Here is a 13136-nt window from a genome sequence, read left to right as displayed (position 1 = left end):
GCTTCACTAAAAAAACCCCAAAAACTAAAAAACTCTTACCTTCCTTGACTCTGCTCCTTAGCCATGCTATCCACCTCCTAAACTTATTTATACCTTTCCTAATTAATTGTCCATTGTTTATCCCAGTTTCAAACACGCCGAGCAACCTGAAAAGGTTCGACCCTTCCAAACTTTCCACTTCAAGAATTAAAATAAAAAAAGTTTTTTACTCAGCGAGTAGCCCAAATCAACATTTTATTTCGTAATCAGATCCATTTATGTACAGGTAATAAAGTATCGACATGCTACTACATAACAAGGGGCACTTCTTTTCATCAGGGTAAGTGCAAGATAGAGAAAAGTTTACTTCTTAAAAGTGATGAGATATTCTGGATATGCCTGGATATCATTGAAAATGACAAACAAGGAAGGTTTAGAAACATTATCAGTCACACTGTCAAAGAGAACAGTGGGATCAGCCGCATTTTTGGGTTTGGGGACAACTAATCCTTGCGCTCCAGGGCAATATTCTCCGGTGAGTACTCGAGCAAGGTACATGTACTTTTTCCCATCAGCTTCTGGTTTTGAGTAAGTATCACAGGCAGAATACTGGGCATTTACAGCAAAATAGGTTCCATTTCCATATGCTGCAGCTGTAAAGATAAATGAAAAGTTTAAAGCAGCCAGTAATTGCGAAGTACCATTATCCTTTCACTCTTGAAAGGCCCCAGCAACACACACATCGGTATCGACAGTAACAGACACTTAACTGGGGAAGTTTCCTTTTCCATTCCTTCCGGATGGAGCATTTGTGGTTGCTGGTGATTTCAATCGAGCCGATTTAAGGACTGTGCTTCCTAAGTTCCACCAGTATGTTGATTGTCCCACTAGGGGGGGAAATACCCTAGACCGAGTATATAGTAACATCATACATGGATACAAGACCAAGCCCTTGCCCAATTTGGGACAGTCAGACCACATATCCTTACTTATGATACCATCATATAGACCTCTCGTACGCAGAATTAGACCATCAACTACAGAGATACGAGTGTGGCCAGCAGGTGCATCCGAGCAACTTCAAGATTGCTTTCGGAACACTGAATGGTCACTTTTTGTGGAGAATAATGTGGACACATACGCTTCAATAGTACTGTTCTATGTCAAAAGCTGCATTGATGTCGTTACTACCACCAAACAAATACGGGTGTTTCCTAACAACAAGCCCTGGCTAAACAGGGATGTGTATCTTCTGTTAAAGGCAAGAAATGCTGCTTTTCACTCTGGCGATGCGCAACAGTATAGAGAAGCTAGAGCCAAACTGAAAAAGGGCATTAGGGATGCCAAAGCTATGTACTGCCGGAGGATCGAAAAGCATTTTGAGAGCTCCGACCCTCGTCGAGTATGGCAAGGCCTGCGACAAATTACAGGGCAAAATATTAAAAACGAACTGGCTAGCAGCAGTGCGCACCTGGCTGATCAGCTGAATCAATTCTTCAGTCGTTTTGAGGTGGGAACTGGAACCACCGTCACTACAGCATTGGCTACCAGCACATCATCAGAAACTATTACTGATAAACAACCATTTTTATTACAGACCTCCGACGTACAACGTGCTTTTCGGAGCATTAATATTAGGAAGGCAGCTGGACCGGATGGAATTATGGGACGAGTTATTAGGGACTGTGCTGCAGAATTAGCTGGTGTATTTACGGACATTTTTAATCTATCCCTGTTGCAGGGTTCTGTCCCTACCTGCCTGAAGACATCGATTATAGTGCCAGTCCCTAAACAGTCAGTGGTGGTATCTCTCAATGACTACAGACCAATAGCCCTAACATCTGTCGTTATGAAATGCTTTGAGAGATTGGTGCTAGATTATATTAAGGCTGGTCTTCCATCTACTCTAGACCCGTTCCAGTTTGCATACAGAAGAAATAGATCTACTGATGATGCTATTTCCATCGCTGTCCATACTGTACTGAGTCATCTAGAACGACAGGGAACCTACGCAAGGCTGTTATTTGTGGACTACAGTTCTGCCTTTAATACAATTCTACCAGACAGGTTATTCCTTAAAATGACCAATTTGGGTATACATCAGAAGATCTGTTTGTGGGTAAGGAATTTCCTGACCGATAGGCCGCAGACAGTGAGAATGGGACCTTACTATTCTTCTACTCTAGTATTAAGCACAGGAGCCCCTCAGGGGTGTGTGTTAAGCCCCTTTCTCTATTCCCTGTACACATTTGATTGCACCCCACTGTATAAGTCCAACACAATCATCAAATTTGCGGATGATACAACAGTGGTGGGGCTCATTAGTGAGAATGATGAGGCTGCTTATAGGAAAGAAGTACAGGGGTTAATTCAATGGTGTAAAGAAAATAATCTTATGCTTAACACCAAAAAAACCAAAGAACTCATAATTGATTTTAGGAGAAAGAAAAGTGTATTTTTACCATTGCACATAAATGGCGAGGAGGTGGAGAGGGTTGGTAGTTTTAAATACCTGGGCATTTACATCTCTGAGGACCTCTCATGGACTGCAAATATTAATATGGTTGTGAGGAAGGTGCAGGGGAGGTTGTATTTCCTGAGAATGCTCAGGGGATTGAATCTATCTCAGCACCTACTTCTGTCCTATTATCACAGTACCATTGAGAGTGTCTTAACCTATAGTATATTATCGTGGTATGGGAGCAGCTCTGAAATGGATAAAAAAGCTTTACAGAGAATAATTAAAATTGCCCAGAATGTTATTGGGCTCCAACTATCAACCCTGGATGAGATCTTCACGTCTCGCAGCTTGAAGAAGTCACACAATATCCTGAGAGATCCCACCCATCCTGCTCACAACCTCTTTGAACTGTTGCCTTCGGGCAGAAGATACAGGACAATGAAAACACGAACCACACGCCTTCTGAATAGTTTCTATCCAAGAGCTCTGATTGCACTAAATAATGATCTGAGGCCAGTTGTAAGAAATAGCAAGCAGTGAGTAGTAAGGAATGAGATAGGTTTTAGGTTATGCTATGCTTCTAATAGGTTATGTTATATTCTGGATTATGTTATGTTCTAATAGATTATGTCTGAATAGGATGAGAGTGTTGGAGATACGTGCGAATGTGTATGTGAATCCGGTCTCGGGTGTTTGATTTTCGTTGTTGTGTATACTGTGTATATACGGACAATGACAATAAATTTATCTATCTATCTATCTATCTATCTATCTATCTATCTATCTATCTATCTATCTATTAGCAGACTACAACAAGTCATTGCAGTGATGCTGCTAACAAGAGGGTTTTTTTAGATGGCAGGTCTGCCTAAGGGTGTGCTTTTCTCATTCCAGGATTCAACCTTGTCTATTGACTGTGCTTTCTTTCTGTATACACTAGCAACACAACTTTCCTTCATTGCCTCCCCCCATCCCGCACCAATTAGAAAATACTTGCCTCTCACCAGAGCCAAGGAGAGGGCTTCTAGCCTGGATCCCAAGATGCTCTTGCAAAACTAAGCTCTGCCATGTGAGCAGAATTCAGTTCATGCACCTTGGGAGCAAATCCATCAATTGTGCTTGCCATTTGCCCATCTAAGGGAAGTGGCGCAGGGTGGGACAGCTTTTTCCTGCCTTTCTGCAAGGCACTGTTTCTGCAGAGGCTCAGAAAGAAGGCAGAGGAACCATCTCCTCCTTGTTTCTAAGCTGTCCTGGTACTGCAGAGAGCTCTGTTGAAAAGGAAAGGCTTTTTACCTTGCTTCTTGTGCAGAAGGAGCAAGCAGCTCAGATCCTTAAAAAGCAAAAAGTGACCCTTGCACTTTTTGGGGATGACCGAATTCTTAGAAAAGAAAATCTAATGTAAAAAAGGAGTAAATCTACTATCCAATGCAGCCTCCCCTTGCCTTGGGAACACTATTACACTTACTCTTGTCAAGCAATAAAGGCTCAGCCAAAAATTCTGAGAGCCTCTGAGAATGAGAAGAGTCCTTCCTAATCAATGAATAGCCATAACCAGTTTGCAGCCAAATTTGTAATACAAAAAAAGAGTTTCAAGCAGCTGCAATTTTTCTTTTCAGCTATAAAGTGTAACCATTAAAAGGAATACTTATACCTTTTCTCCTCTTTTATAATAGAGACATAATCAGACACACTGCAGCGGGGTGGGGTACAATTTGTCCTTTTTACAATACTGCAAGATGAGCACTTTTAGTAAATGACGACTAATAAAATTAAATAATCACAGATGGGGAAGGTACAAAAACTGAGTATTGTAAATGCTGAAATGACAGTATATGTATCTGCAGACATTGATGCACAACAATCACTCTCTTTTTAACCCCATACATAGAAACATGAGAGAATAATGTGTTTGGCACATGAAGAGTCACTAGCCATTCATACAAAAGCCACACTTTTATAATCAACTAACCGTGCATTCCTGCATAACTTCGATTAAACCCATAATCATTTATGAGCTTTATCGATGTAAAAGCTGTTCCATGAAAAAGGGGCTTCTCATTATTTGTATGGCCATTTTTGTCATCCATCTCCTTCTTTTTTATTTGGTACTGCTGCCATTTGTAGGGATTTTGGATCCTCTCGATCTACAAGTAAAAAGACAGAGCACCGATAACAACCAGTATCATCACTGTGAATAACATTTTAAAATCTCTTGAACAAAGGAACATATTTGGAGCCTTAGGGTGAATCAACCCAATACAGTGGTATGTTGGGTTTCTGACACTTCAGGTTATAGAAGCTTCAGGTTATAGACTCGCTAACCCAGAAATAGTACCTTGGGTTAAGAACTTTGCTTCAGGATGAGAACAGAAATCATGCGTGGTGGCGCAGTGGCAGCTGGAGGCCCCATTAGCTAAAGTGGTACCTTAGGTTAAGAACAGTTTCAGGTTAAGAACGGACCTCCAGAATGAATTAAGTTCTTAACCCGAGCTACCACTGTACTAGCTACTGCTTTCCAGTAGCATAAGTGTTAAATGGTCGTAGGCAGAAATTCTTCTGAATATCAGCTTCTAGAAACCGCAGGAGAGAATGCTCTTGTGTTTAGGTCCATCATGGATGTAAAAAAACAAAACAAAATGTGTAGAGGGGCCCTTGGTATAAGCTCTGTACTATGAAAGGAGGGACCCCACAGAAAAAAAAGTTTTTACCTTTACAATAGTAAAAACGCTGCAAGTCTGGAGAAACATCTTCTTGACAGTTTGATATTCCTCCGTTTCTGGTTTTAGCTCCACTATTTTGAGATGCGCTTGCCCCATGTCTTCCCACTGTTCAGGTAAGTCCACTGCCAGATTACCTGTGTAATGAACATGGTGCTGTTAGTGCCATGACTAAGGACATGCAAGCCTATTTCAGGACACTTTTCAGTTTCGGGATGAACTTTCAGTTTGAGATTTCAAGTTAGTATTTTTGAGCGGCATTGCCATCTGTTGTCATTTTAAATTAGTGAGTCCTTATCACGGTTTGTGCACCCGTTCCAGCTAGGCAAAATCACTTGAGGAGAACACAGAACAAGGTTGGGAAGGAGTTTGGGCCTAGGTAGATTCCTCAAGGCAAGACAGACAGGCCTGAAAGCCCACATTTGGCCCCTGTAAGGAGAAACAGCTATGTATGACTCGGGAGAAGACCAACTCCTGGGCAGCTGACTTAGAGCAGCTGGGTCTGACTGAACAAGTTACCGTATTTTTCGTCCTATAGGATGCACCGGCCCATAGGACGCACCTCGTTTTTTGGGGTGGGGAATGAATAAAAAAAAAATTCTTCCCCCCCCCCAGCTGCAGCTGCCGCCCCAAGCCTTGCACACGCCTGCCCGAAGCACGGGGCACCCTCCGGAGGCCTCCCTGTGCTTCGGGCAACAGGCTGCCGCCCCAAGCCTCGCGCGCCTGGCGGGAGCTCCTGCCGGGCACGCGAGGCTTGCAGACACTCGCCCGAAGCAGGGGAGCTCTCCGGAGGGCTCCCTGTGCTTCGGGCAACAGGCTGCCGCCCCAAGCCTCGCGCGCCCGGCGGGAGCTCCTGCCGGGCGCGCAAGGCTTGCAGACACTCGCCCGAAGCACGGGGAGCCCTCCGGAGGGCTCCCTGTGCTTCGGGCAACAGGCTGCCGCGCCAAGCCTCGCGCACCTGGCGGGAGCTCCTGCTGGCTGCGCAAGGCTTGCAGACACTCGCCCGAAGCACGGGGAGCCCTCCGGAGGGCTCCCTGTGCTTTGGGCAACAGGCTGCCGCCCCAAGCCTCACGCGCCTGGCGGGAGCTCCTGCTGGCTGCGCAAGGCTTGCAGACACTCGCCTGAAGCAGGGGAGCCCTCCGGAGGGCTCCCTGTGCTTCGGGCAACAGGCTGTCGCCCCAAGCCTCGCGCGCCTGGCGGAAGCTCCTGCCGGGCGCGCAAGGCTTGCAGACACTCGCCGGGGCTGCAGGCTGCTGCCAGCAAGCCTTGTGAGCCCGCGGGAACTCCCGCCGGGCTTGCAAGGCTTGCGGATAGCTTCCTGAATCCTGGAGAGCGAGAGGGGTCGGTGCGCACCAATGCCTCTCGCTCTCCAGGCTTCAGCGAAAGCCTGCATTCGCCCCATAGAACGCACACACATTTCCCCTTCATTTTTGGAGGGGAAAAAGTGCGTCCTATGGAGCGAAAAATACGGTAGCTATTTGCTCTATGCAGGCCTCAGCCAAAATAAAAGGTCTCCAGCCATTAACTCTGTTTCTAAATAAGGAGGAGGAAGTGAAACCGCACTTAATAATTTGCAATATAGTTACACAGCAGTGTAACTTTTCATATAAGCAAATGCCCAGGAAGGTTGCCGGCGGAAAGCATGTTGAGGTTGGATCTGGACTCAATGCATATCTCCTTCAGAGCTTTCCTAGGCAGAAATGTTGGATATGCACAAGTGTGTGTTTGTGTGGGAGACACAGAGAATACAAGGGACAAAACTGATCAATTTGTTCATGTCTTAGAAACTTACCTTCAGCTTTTGATACACGGCGAAGAGTGATGCTTCTCCCCTGGTTATCCACTGCACACTGTTTACTTGGGTCCACTTTGTAGCTTTTGTTCCTTATGGTTATTTCAAGCTGGTGTGCTGCAGATTCTAAGTGCATATTTGTCAGGCTATCAAAGGCTTTGTATTTCCCATTGTCTTCATACTGCCACTCTACAAAGTTGCTGAGAATATCTGCCTTTGACTGCTCCTCCATGCTTTGGACCATGCTTTTAATTATTGAGCTGGCCGTCAAGACATCTTTGGTTATGCCAACAATGTGGAGGGAAGGAGAAGAATCTTTATTCTCTAGCTTAATAGCAACATGCAGCCGCTGCTGAAGAGCTCTCAGTTTTTCATATTCGCTTTCTCCAAAGTTTGAGATCCATTTATCTGAGACAACTGTTTCATACTGGCCCTTCAAAATCAGATCCTTCATCCAAAATTCTGCCTCTTCGACATTCTTCCGGCTATCACCACAGATTTGAAAAATGGTTGGCTCTACTGTTCTCTCCAAAAGCATTGTAGGTTTAGCTCCCTCAGCAGATTTTCTGAAGCTAAAGAAATCTGCAACAGAATATCAATTCAGGGACAGGTTATGCTTTTAACTACTTAATGCATCTGCAGTCAAGAAGTTCTACACATATAGAAGCCATCTACTTACCTACTAGTCTAGAAAAAATGGAGTTTGACGAGGATGTGCCACCATGCTTGCTAGGTGCAGCTTCTTTTCTTTGCATACTTGCAAAAAAAATACTTAGAAGATGTGGCTGGAAAATTACTATTTTAATCATCTTCACCTGTGGAGAAGGTGTTTGACTTATGAAGTCTACTATAGCATCTATCATATCATTGGCCACTGCAGCTGGGTCACGTTTTGCTTGACCTGCAATAATAATAAAAATTCTGGACTAACAACGGAACAAATAAACTATCTTAATGAACCAATATCAATGGAAGAGATAACTATTGGCATAAAACAAGCAAAAAATAGGAAAATCGCTAGGACCTGATAGACTCACATCTGCCTATTATAAAAAAATTCAAGAAATCATAATTCCTCCACTGAATGAAGTAATGAATAGAACCCCAAAAGGAGATGGCATACCCAAAACTTGGAAGAAGGCATTCATAACATTAAGTTCCAAATCTGAGAAAGAGATACAGAACCCCAAAGACTTTAGGCCCACCTCACTATTAAACAATGATTATAAACTTGTTTCGGCTATTTTGGCAAAAAGAATGAAAGAAACTCTGAAAACATACATATGTGAAGACCAAACAGGCTTCTTACTGGACAGACAGATGAGAAATAATAGAAAAAAGAAATGATAAAGAAGCAGCGCTTATATTTTTAGACACAGAAAAAGCCTTTGTGCAATACTGTATTACACACACACACACACACACACACACACACACACACAATGCACACACCTCTATTCTCAACGCAGCAGGCAAGAAACATTATCACAAGTTCAAAATAATATCCCAGCCAGCCAAAAACACTCAAGGAGGGTGTGGGGCAGGGCTGATGAGGAGTGGAGCAGCAGTGTCAACGATCCTAACCTTCCCCATGTTTCTTATTTAGTATTGTGGTGCCACTTAGTATTTTTGTTACAACTGAGTGGTGTCTACATTTTGTTGAATAAAGAATTAAAAATACTGAGCCACCACCATTAGCACCACTGGAAGTTCAATTATGCCACCCACTTACTGCTGCACCATTGTTTTCCCTCAAGGCAATACAGACCTGTCCCAATTGCAGGAAAAGCAATAGAGGAAAATTGTCTTTGTTCACATTCCACGAGAGCTTTGGAGACTTGTGCCTTGGTATCTTCTTGAGCCACAAGGTGGATTACATTTTTACACTTCAGGTTTCCTGCTTGCGTGCATATGAGATTATTGTGAGGCTGGGTAGCTGAAAGAAATGAGGAGCGGGGGGAGAGTGATATGTGGAACAAACAAGGCAGCCTCTACTCAGGAGGAGTATATGCCTTCCATCTTAGAAGCCTTTCCATACAATTTTTGTGTGCACAGAGCTCCCATATCCTTCCACATTTTTGTTCCAGAGATATCCTGTTCTTCTAGTCCTGAAACAGCAATATTTCATCTCCGGGGCAGATGCTGTTTTGCCCTCAACAACATTCACACCAGGAAGGGTGTTAGAAACAACCCAAATATCCAATTTTCTGTGCTGCTTCCCATGCCCTCTAAGCAAGCAGGGCCTCCCCTCACTACCTGCACTTTATACCACTGATAAACTGACAAGCAACGCTGTTCTGTTTAAGAGGGAGATATTTATGTCCCCAGGTATGCAAGAACCATTCTGTGAAGCTGTTCAGCCCACTGAGGACCAAAGAGGGTATAGCAGGGCTGCACATTTAGCCCTACCCACAAGACCATGACAATTCTCCTGGTCCCTCACAGAATAAGGAGGAATCCCTGCAGCAGGCAGTCTCCACAGATACAAAAGTTCCCTGCACAACTGAGAATTCCTCAAGGACAAAAAGGAGCACACACTTAAGTTTGCCTGTGTGAAGCAGGAAGCAGAACCCACTGACTACTTGATGAAATTATTGGCTACCAAGACCAGCCAAAGTTGATGGGACCACTGAGCAACAGCCCATGCAGAAGGATGAAGACAAGGCTCCTACATACAGATGGCTAACATTTTACCATATTTTTCGCTCCATTGGACGCACCGGACCATAGGACGCACCGGGTTATAGGAGGGGGAGAACAGGGGGGAAAATTTTTCTTGTTCTCCCCCTCTAAAACAAGGTGCGTTCAAGGTACATTCACCAGAGCTTGTGGGGCTGGCGGTGGGGTGAAGCGCTGCTTTCCCCCACCGCCAGCCTCAAAGATCCCTGAAGCCTTTGGAGCGCAGTGCCCCGCTGCCCTGGAGAGGCTGTGCGTGCAGCCGTCCCCAAGCTAAAGCAGCAAGACGGAGCCCTCCATCTCGCTGTTCTGGCTTGGGAACAGCCTTGCTAGCTTCTGCAGGACAGCGGGGTGAAGGCACCCCGCTGCCCTGGAGAGGCTGTGCGTGCAGCCATCCCCAAGCTAGAGCAGCGAGACGGAGTGCTCCGCAGTGCTCCGTCTTCCTGTTCTAGCTTTGGGCTTAGCGGCGCAGCCTGCATTCACTCTATAGGACGCGCACACATTTCCCCTTAATTTTTGGAGGGGAAAATGTGCGTCCTATAGAATGAAAAATACGGTACTTTACCTTCTGCAGCTAAATGAAATGAGACACTTCATAGCCATGTGGATGACCAACATGCAATTTCCTGCTAAATCATAGACACTACTTTTGTACTGGCTGTATACAGTTAAGATCCAATAACTTGTTAAGGATCAATTAAGGAGCAGGGAAGTGCAAAGTAGCAAATGATCAACAGTCACTCTCAGTTATCTTCGGGCATAAACAGCATTTAACATGTTTCACTGGCCTGTAACTACTCATGCTTCAAAGATCAAGAAAGTTGTTGGCATTCACTACTGACCACCAGTGTTGGGCAGCGGTGAGGAGGGGAACCAAACCCACCCCTGCTTATGTAAAAAGTAGATTTGTACCTAGTTGAGCACATTCCTGTTCCATCCCTGGTCCAGCTCCATCCAGAATTGCTTTGGAAACACCTTAAATAAATAAAAATTACATTTCTCTAATAAGATTACCAGTAAAGATTAACAACCCACATACAGCAAAGGATACATGCACATATAGCCTTAACCAAGTTCCTATGAATGTAGCATGCATGCATAGCTGAATTCAGTATAAAAGGAACATTCCCATGATAGATAACAATCAGGTGCCTGGTGGGGAACTGGAAGCAAAGTGAAGGCTCTGCTTTGTGGTCCAGCTCTCTACTGCTCATATAGAGACAAGCATCTTATTACACATCTGCATCTGATGCTTTGTAAAATCCCTATCACTTGGGCAGAATGATACTGAAGACCAAACTATACTGGGGTAGGAAAGCTCAGGAAATCCCAGGGCAATTTTTTGACCACAGTGGGATCCCCAAGAACAGAATGGCTGAGGCTTTCTATTGATGTCACACAGTTGCTTCTTTTTCTGTACAGCACACAGCTGTGTGTGGACCACGGGTGTGTGTGGAGCACAGGAATATGACATCTCAACCACAGGTATGTTAATTACAATCCCCCAACCTCCAATATTGCAGTGGAAGGCAGCAATGGTTTAATAGTTCTGTAGAAAGTGTATCACATTTCTCTGCCAGCTATGGGACTTTATTCCAAAACTAGAACAAACATCATTCTTTTCAACTGAATTAGACACATAGCTACGAACAAGACACTTGCTTATCAATACTGGAATGGTGAGGTTGGAGACAGTACACCCAGGCATATATACCAATTACAGACAGACTGGTTCCGGTGAATGACCTCATAGGTTTTGTAACATACCAACTTTAAGATCAAACGTGGTATTGGTTATGTTCACTATAGCATCTGTGGTTTCTTGGGTGATATCTCCACATTCCACCTGCAACAGAACTGAGCCAATCTGCATTTTATGAACTTCAGACTTTGGCGATGAAATACTCCCAAAGGAAGCTGTAAAGGGGAAAAAGAGAGAGATAAATGTCTATATATTTGGCTCCCCTTCTCCTAAGCATTTAGCTGTAGGATATTTATGTATCCACCCAATGCTTTTCAGGAGATGACTCTTTGTCCTCAATTCATCATTTTAATAAAGCTTTCTCCCCAGTCAGAACGTTGAATTGAATAAAAGCAGCACAGATTGAATCCAATTTGGTCCCCATTAGACACTGGAGCTTTTCAAAAGTAGGCATAATCGTAGCACAGGGGCAAGCAATGCAGTGCCCTCCAGGTGTGGTTGAACTACAAAACCCACCATCCCAACACCCATGTTGGCTGGAGCTGGTAGAAGTTGAAGTCCAACAACATCTAGAGGGCACCACATTGCCATCCCTGGTCATGAATGTGCAACATCAAGCCGCAGGCACATGTAGTCCCATTTTTCCCTTCTCTGCCCCCAGTACAGTGGTACCTTGGTTCTCAAACGCCTTGGTTCCCAAACACCGAAAACCTGGACGTACGTGTTCCGGCTTTCAAACGTTTTTCAGAAGCCAAACGTTTGACGCAGTTGTCGGCTATTGTTTCCAGGGCGCCTGCACCAATCAGAAGCTGCACCTCGGTTTTCGAACATTTTGGAAGTCAAACAGACTTCCGGAATGGATTAAGATTGACGCTTTTGTTTTTGCTATTTATTTTGTGTTTTTGTTTTTGAGGCTTTTTCAGTTAATTTGTTTTTGTGACTGTCTGGAACCCAGTTCAGCTACTGATTGACTGATTGTGTGACTGCGGAAATAGATTAAAAAAAAAACCCATCCAAACAATGACTATCATCAGTGAAGGTAAGAAAAAAAATTAATTAAATTTTTTATCATCTACAATACTTATTTATAGTACAGTACATTGATTATTGCTTCCACTTTATGGATCAATGGTCTCATTAGATAGTAAAATTCATGTTAAATTTCTGTTTTGGGGGTTGTTTTTAAAAATCTGGAACGGATTAATCTGTTTTGCATTACTTTCTATGGGAAAGCACGCCTTGGTTTTGGAATGCTTTGGTTTTGGAACAAACTTCCGGAACGGATTAAGTTTGAGAACCAAGGTACTACTGCACAGTGAAGGAAGAGGAGATTGAAAGCATCCAGTCCCTGAGTTAAATAAAATCATTTTTATTTCTTTTGCTAGAATCCACACTGGGGAAAGATGGGACTTTTCCCAGTCCCGGGCATAAAATGGTTAGTTTGAAGCAGAAGGTGGCTTCTCACAAGTCAAACCATAGAAGAGAAAAGCGGAGGGGTGGATACCTAGCAAGATCAAGGCTCACTGCTACCTGAGTTTACTTCACACACTGCTTATTGGGACTAACTTTGCCGCTAGAGTCATGGCCAGGATTCCAAAGAGCTGCTTTAGGGCCACACAAGATGCTTGTAGTAGCCCAGTGGAACCTGTGAACTTTTCCTGTTCTAAGGGCTATCCCACAACATATCACAAAAGTACTTTTTGAGCGTCCCATTTCAAAATGCAGTTTGTCACATGGCACACGGGATCAAAAATATGCACATACGACTAGCTCTGCTGCTATTTGGCTACTGGCCTATGTAGAGAGAAT

At 44.0% G+C, this 13136-nt stretch overlaps 1 protein-coding gene across 3 annotated transcripts in view; it reads right to left on the bottom strand.

The window, feature by feature from the left end:
* Positions 1-217: 217 nt before the first annotated feature.
* Positions 218-13136, bottom strand: part of LOC310826892 (protein mono-ADP-ribosyltransferase PARP14-like) — a 35987-nt gene continuing 23068 nt past the window's right edge. For all 3 annotated transcript variants that reach the window (XM_083702216.1, XM_083702217.1, XM_083702215.1), the window contains 8 exons: positions 11393-11542; positions 10538-10600; positions 8718-8885; positions 7629-7850; positions 6950-7531; positions 5149-5294; positions 4410-4584; positions 218-632 (listed from right to left, as the gene is read on the bottom strand). In XM_083702216.1, the coding sequence (XP_083558342.1) occupies positions 343-632; positions 4410-4584; positions 5149-5294; positions 6950-7531; positions 7629-7850; positions 8718-8885; positions 10538-10600; positions 11393-11542 (1796 nt within the window). In that variant the 3' untranslated portion in view covers positions 218-342. The remainder of the gene's footprint in view (positions 633-4409; positions 4585-5148; positions 5295-6949; positions 7532-7628; positions 7851-8717; positions 8886-10537; positions 10601-11392; positions 11543-13136) is intronic.

This window comes from Podarcis gaigeae, assembly GCF_964106915.1.
Source record: "Podarcis gaigeae genome assembly, chromosome: 1".
Lineage (NCBI taxonomy): Eukaryota > Metazoa > Chordata > Lepidosauria > Squamata > Lacertidae > Podarcis > Podarcis gaigeae.
The sequence above is the reverse complement of the archived record's forward strand: the minus strand, read 5'-3'. Positions and strand labels throughout refer to the sequence as shown.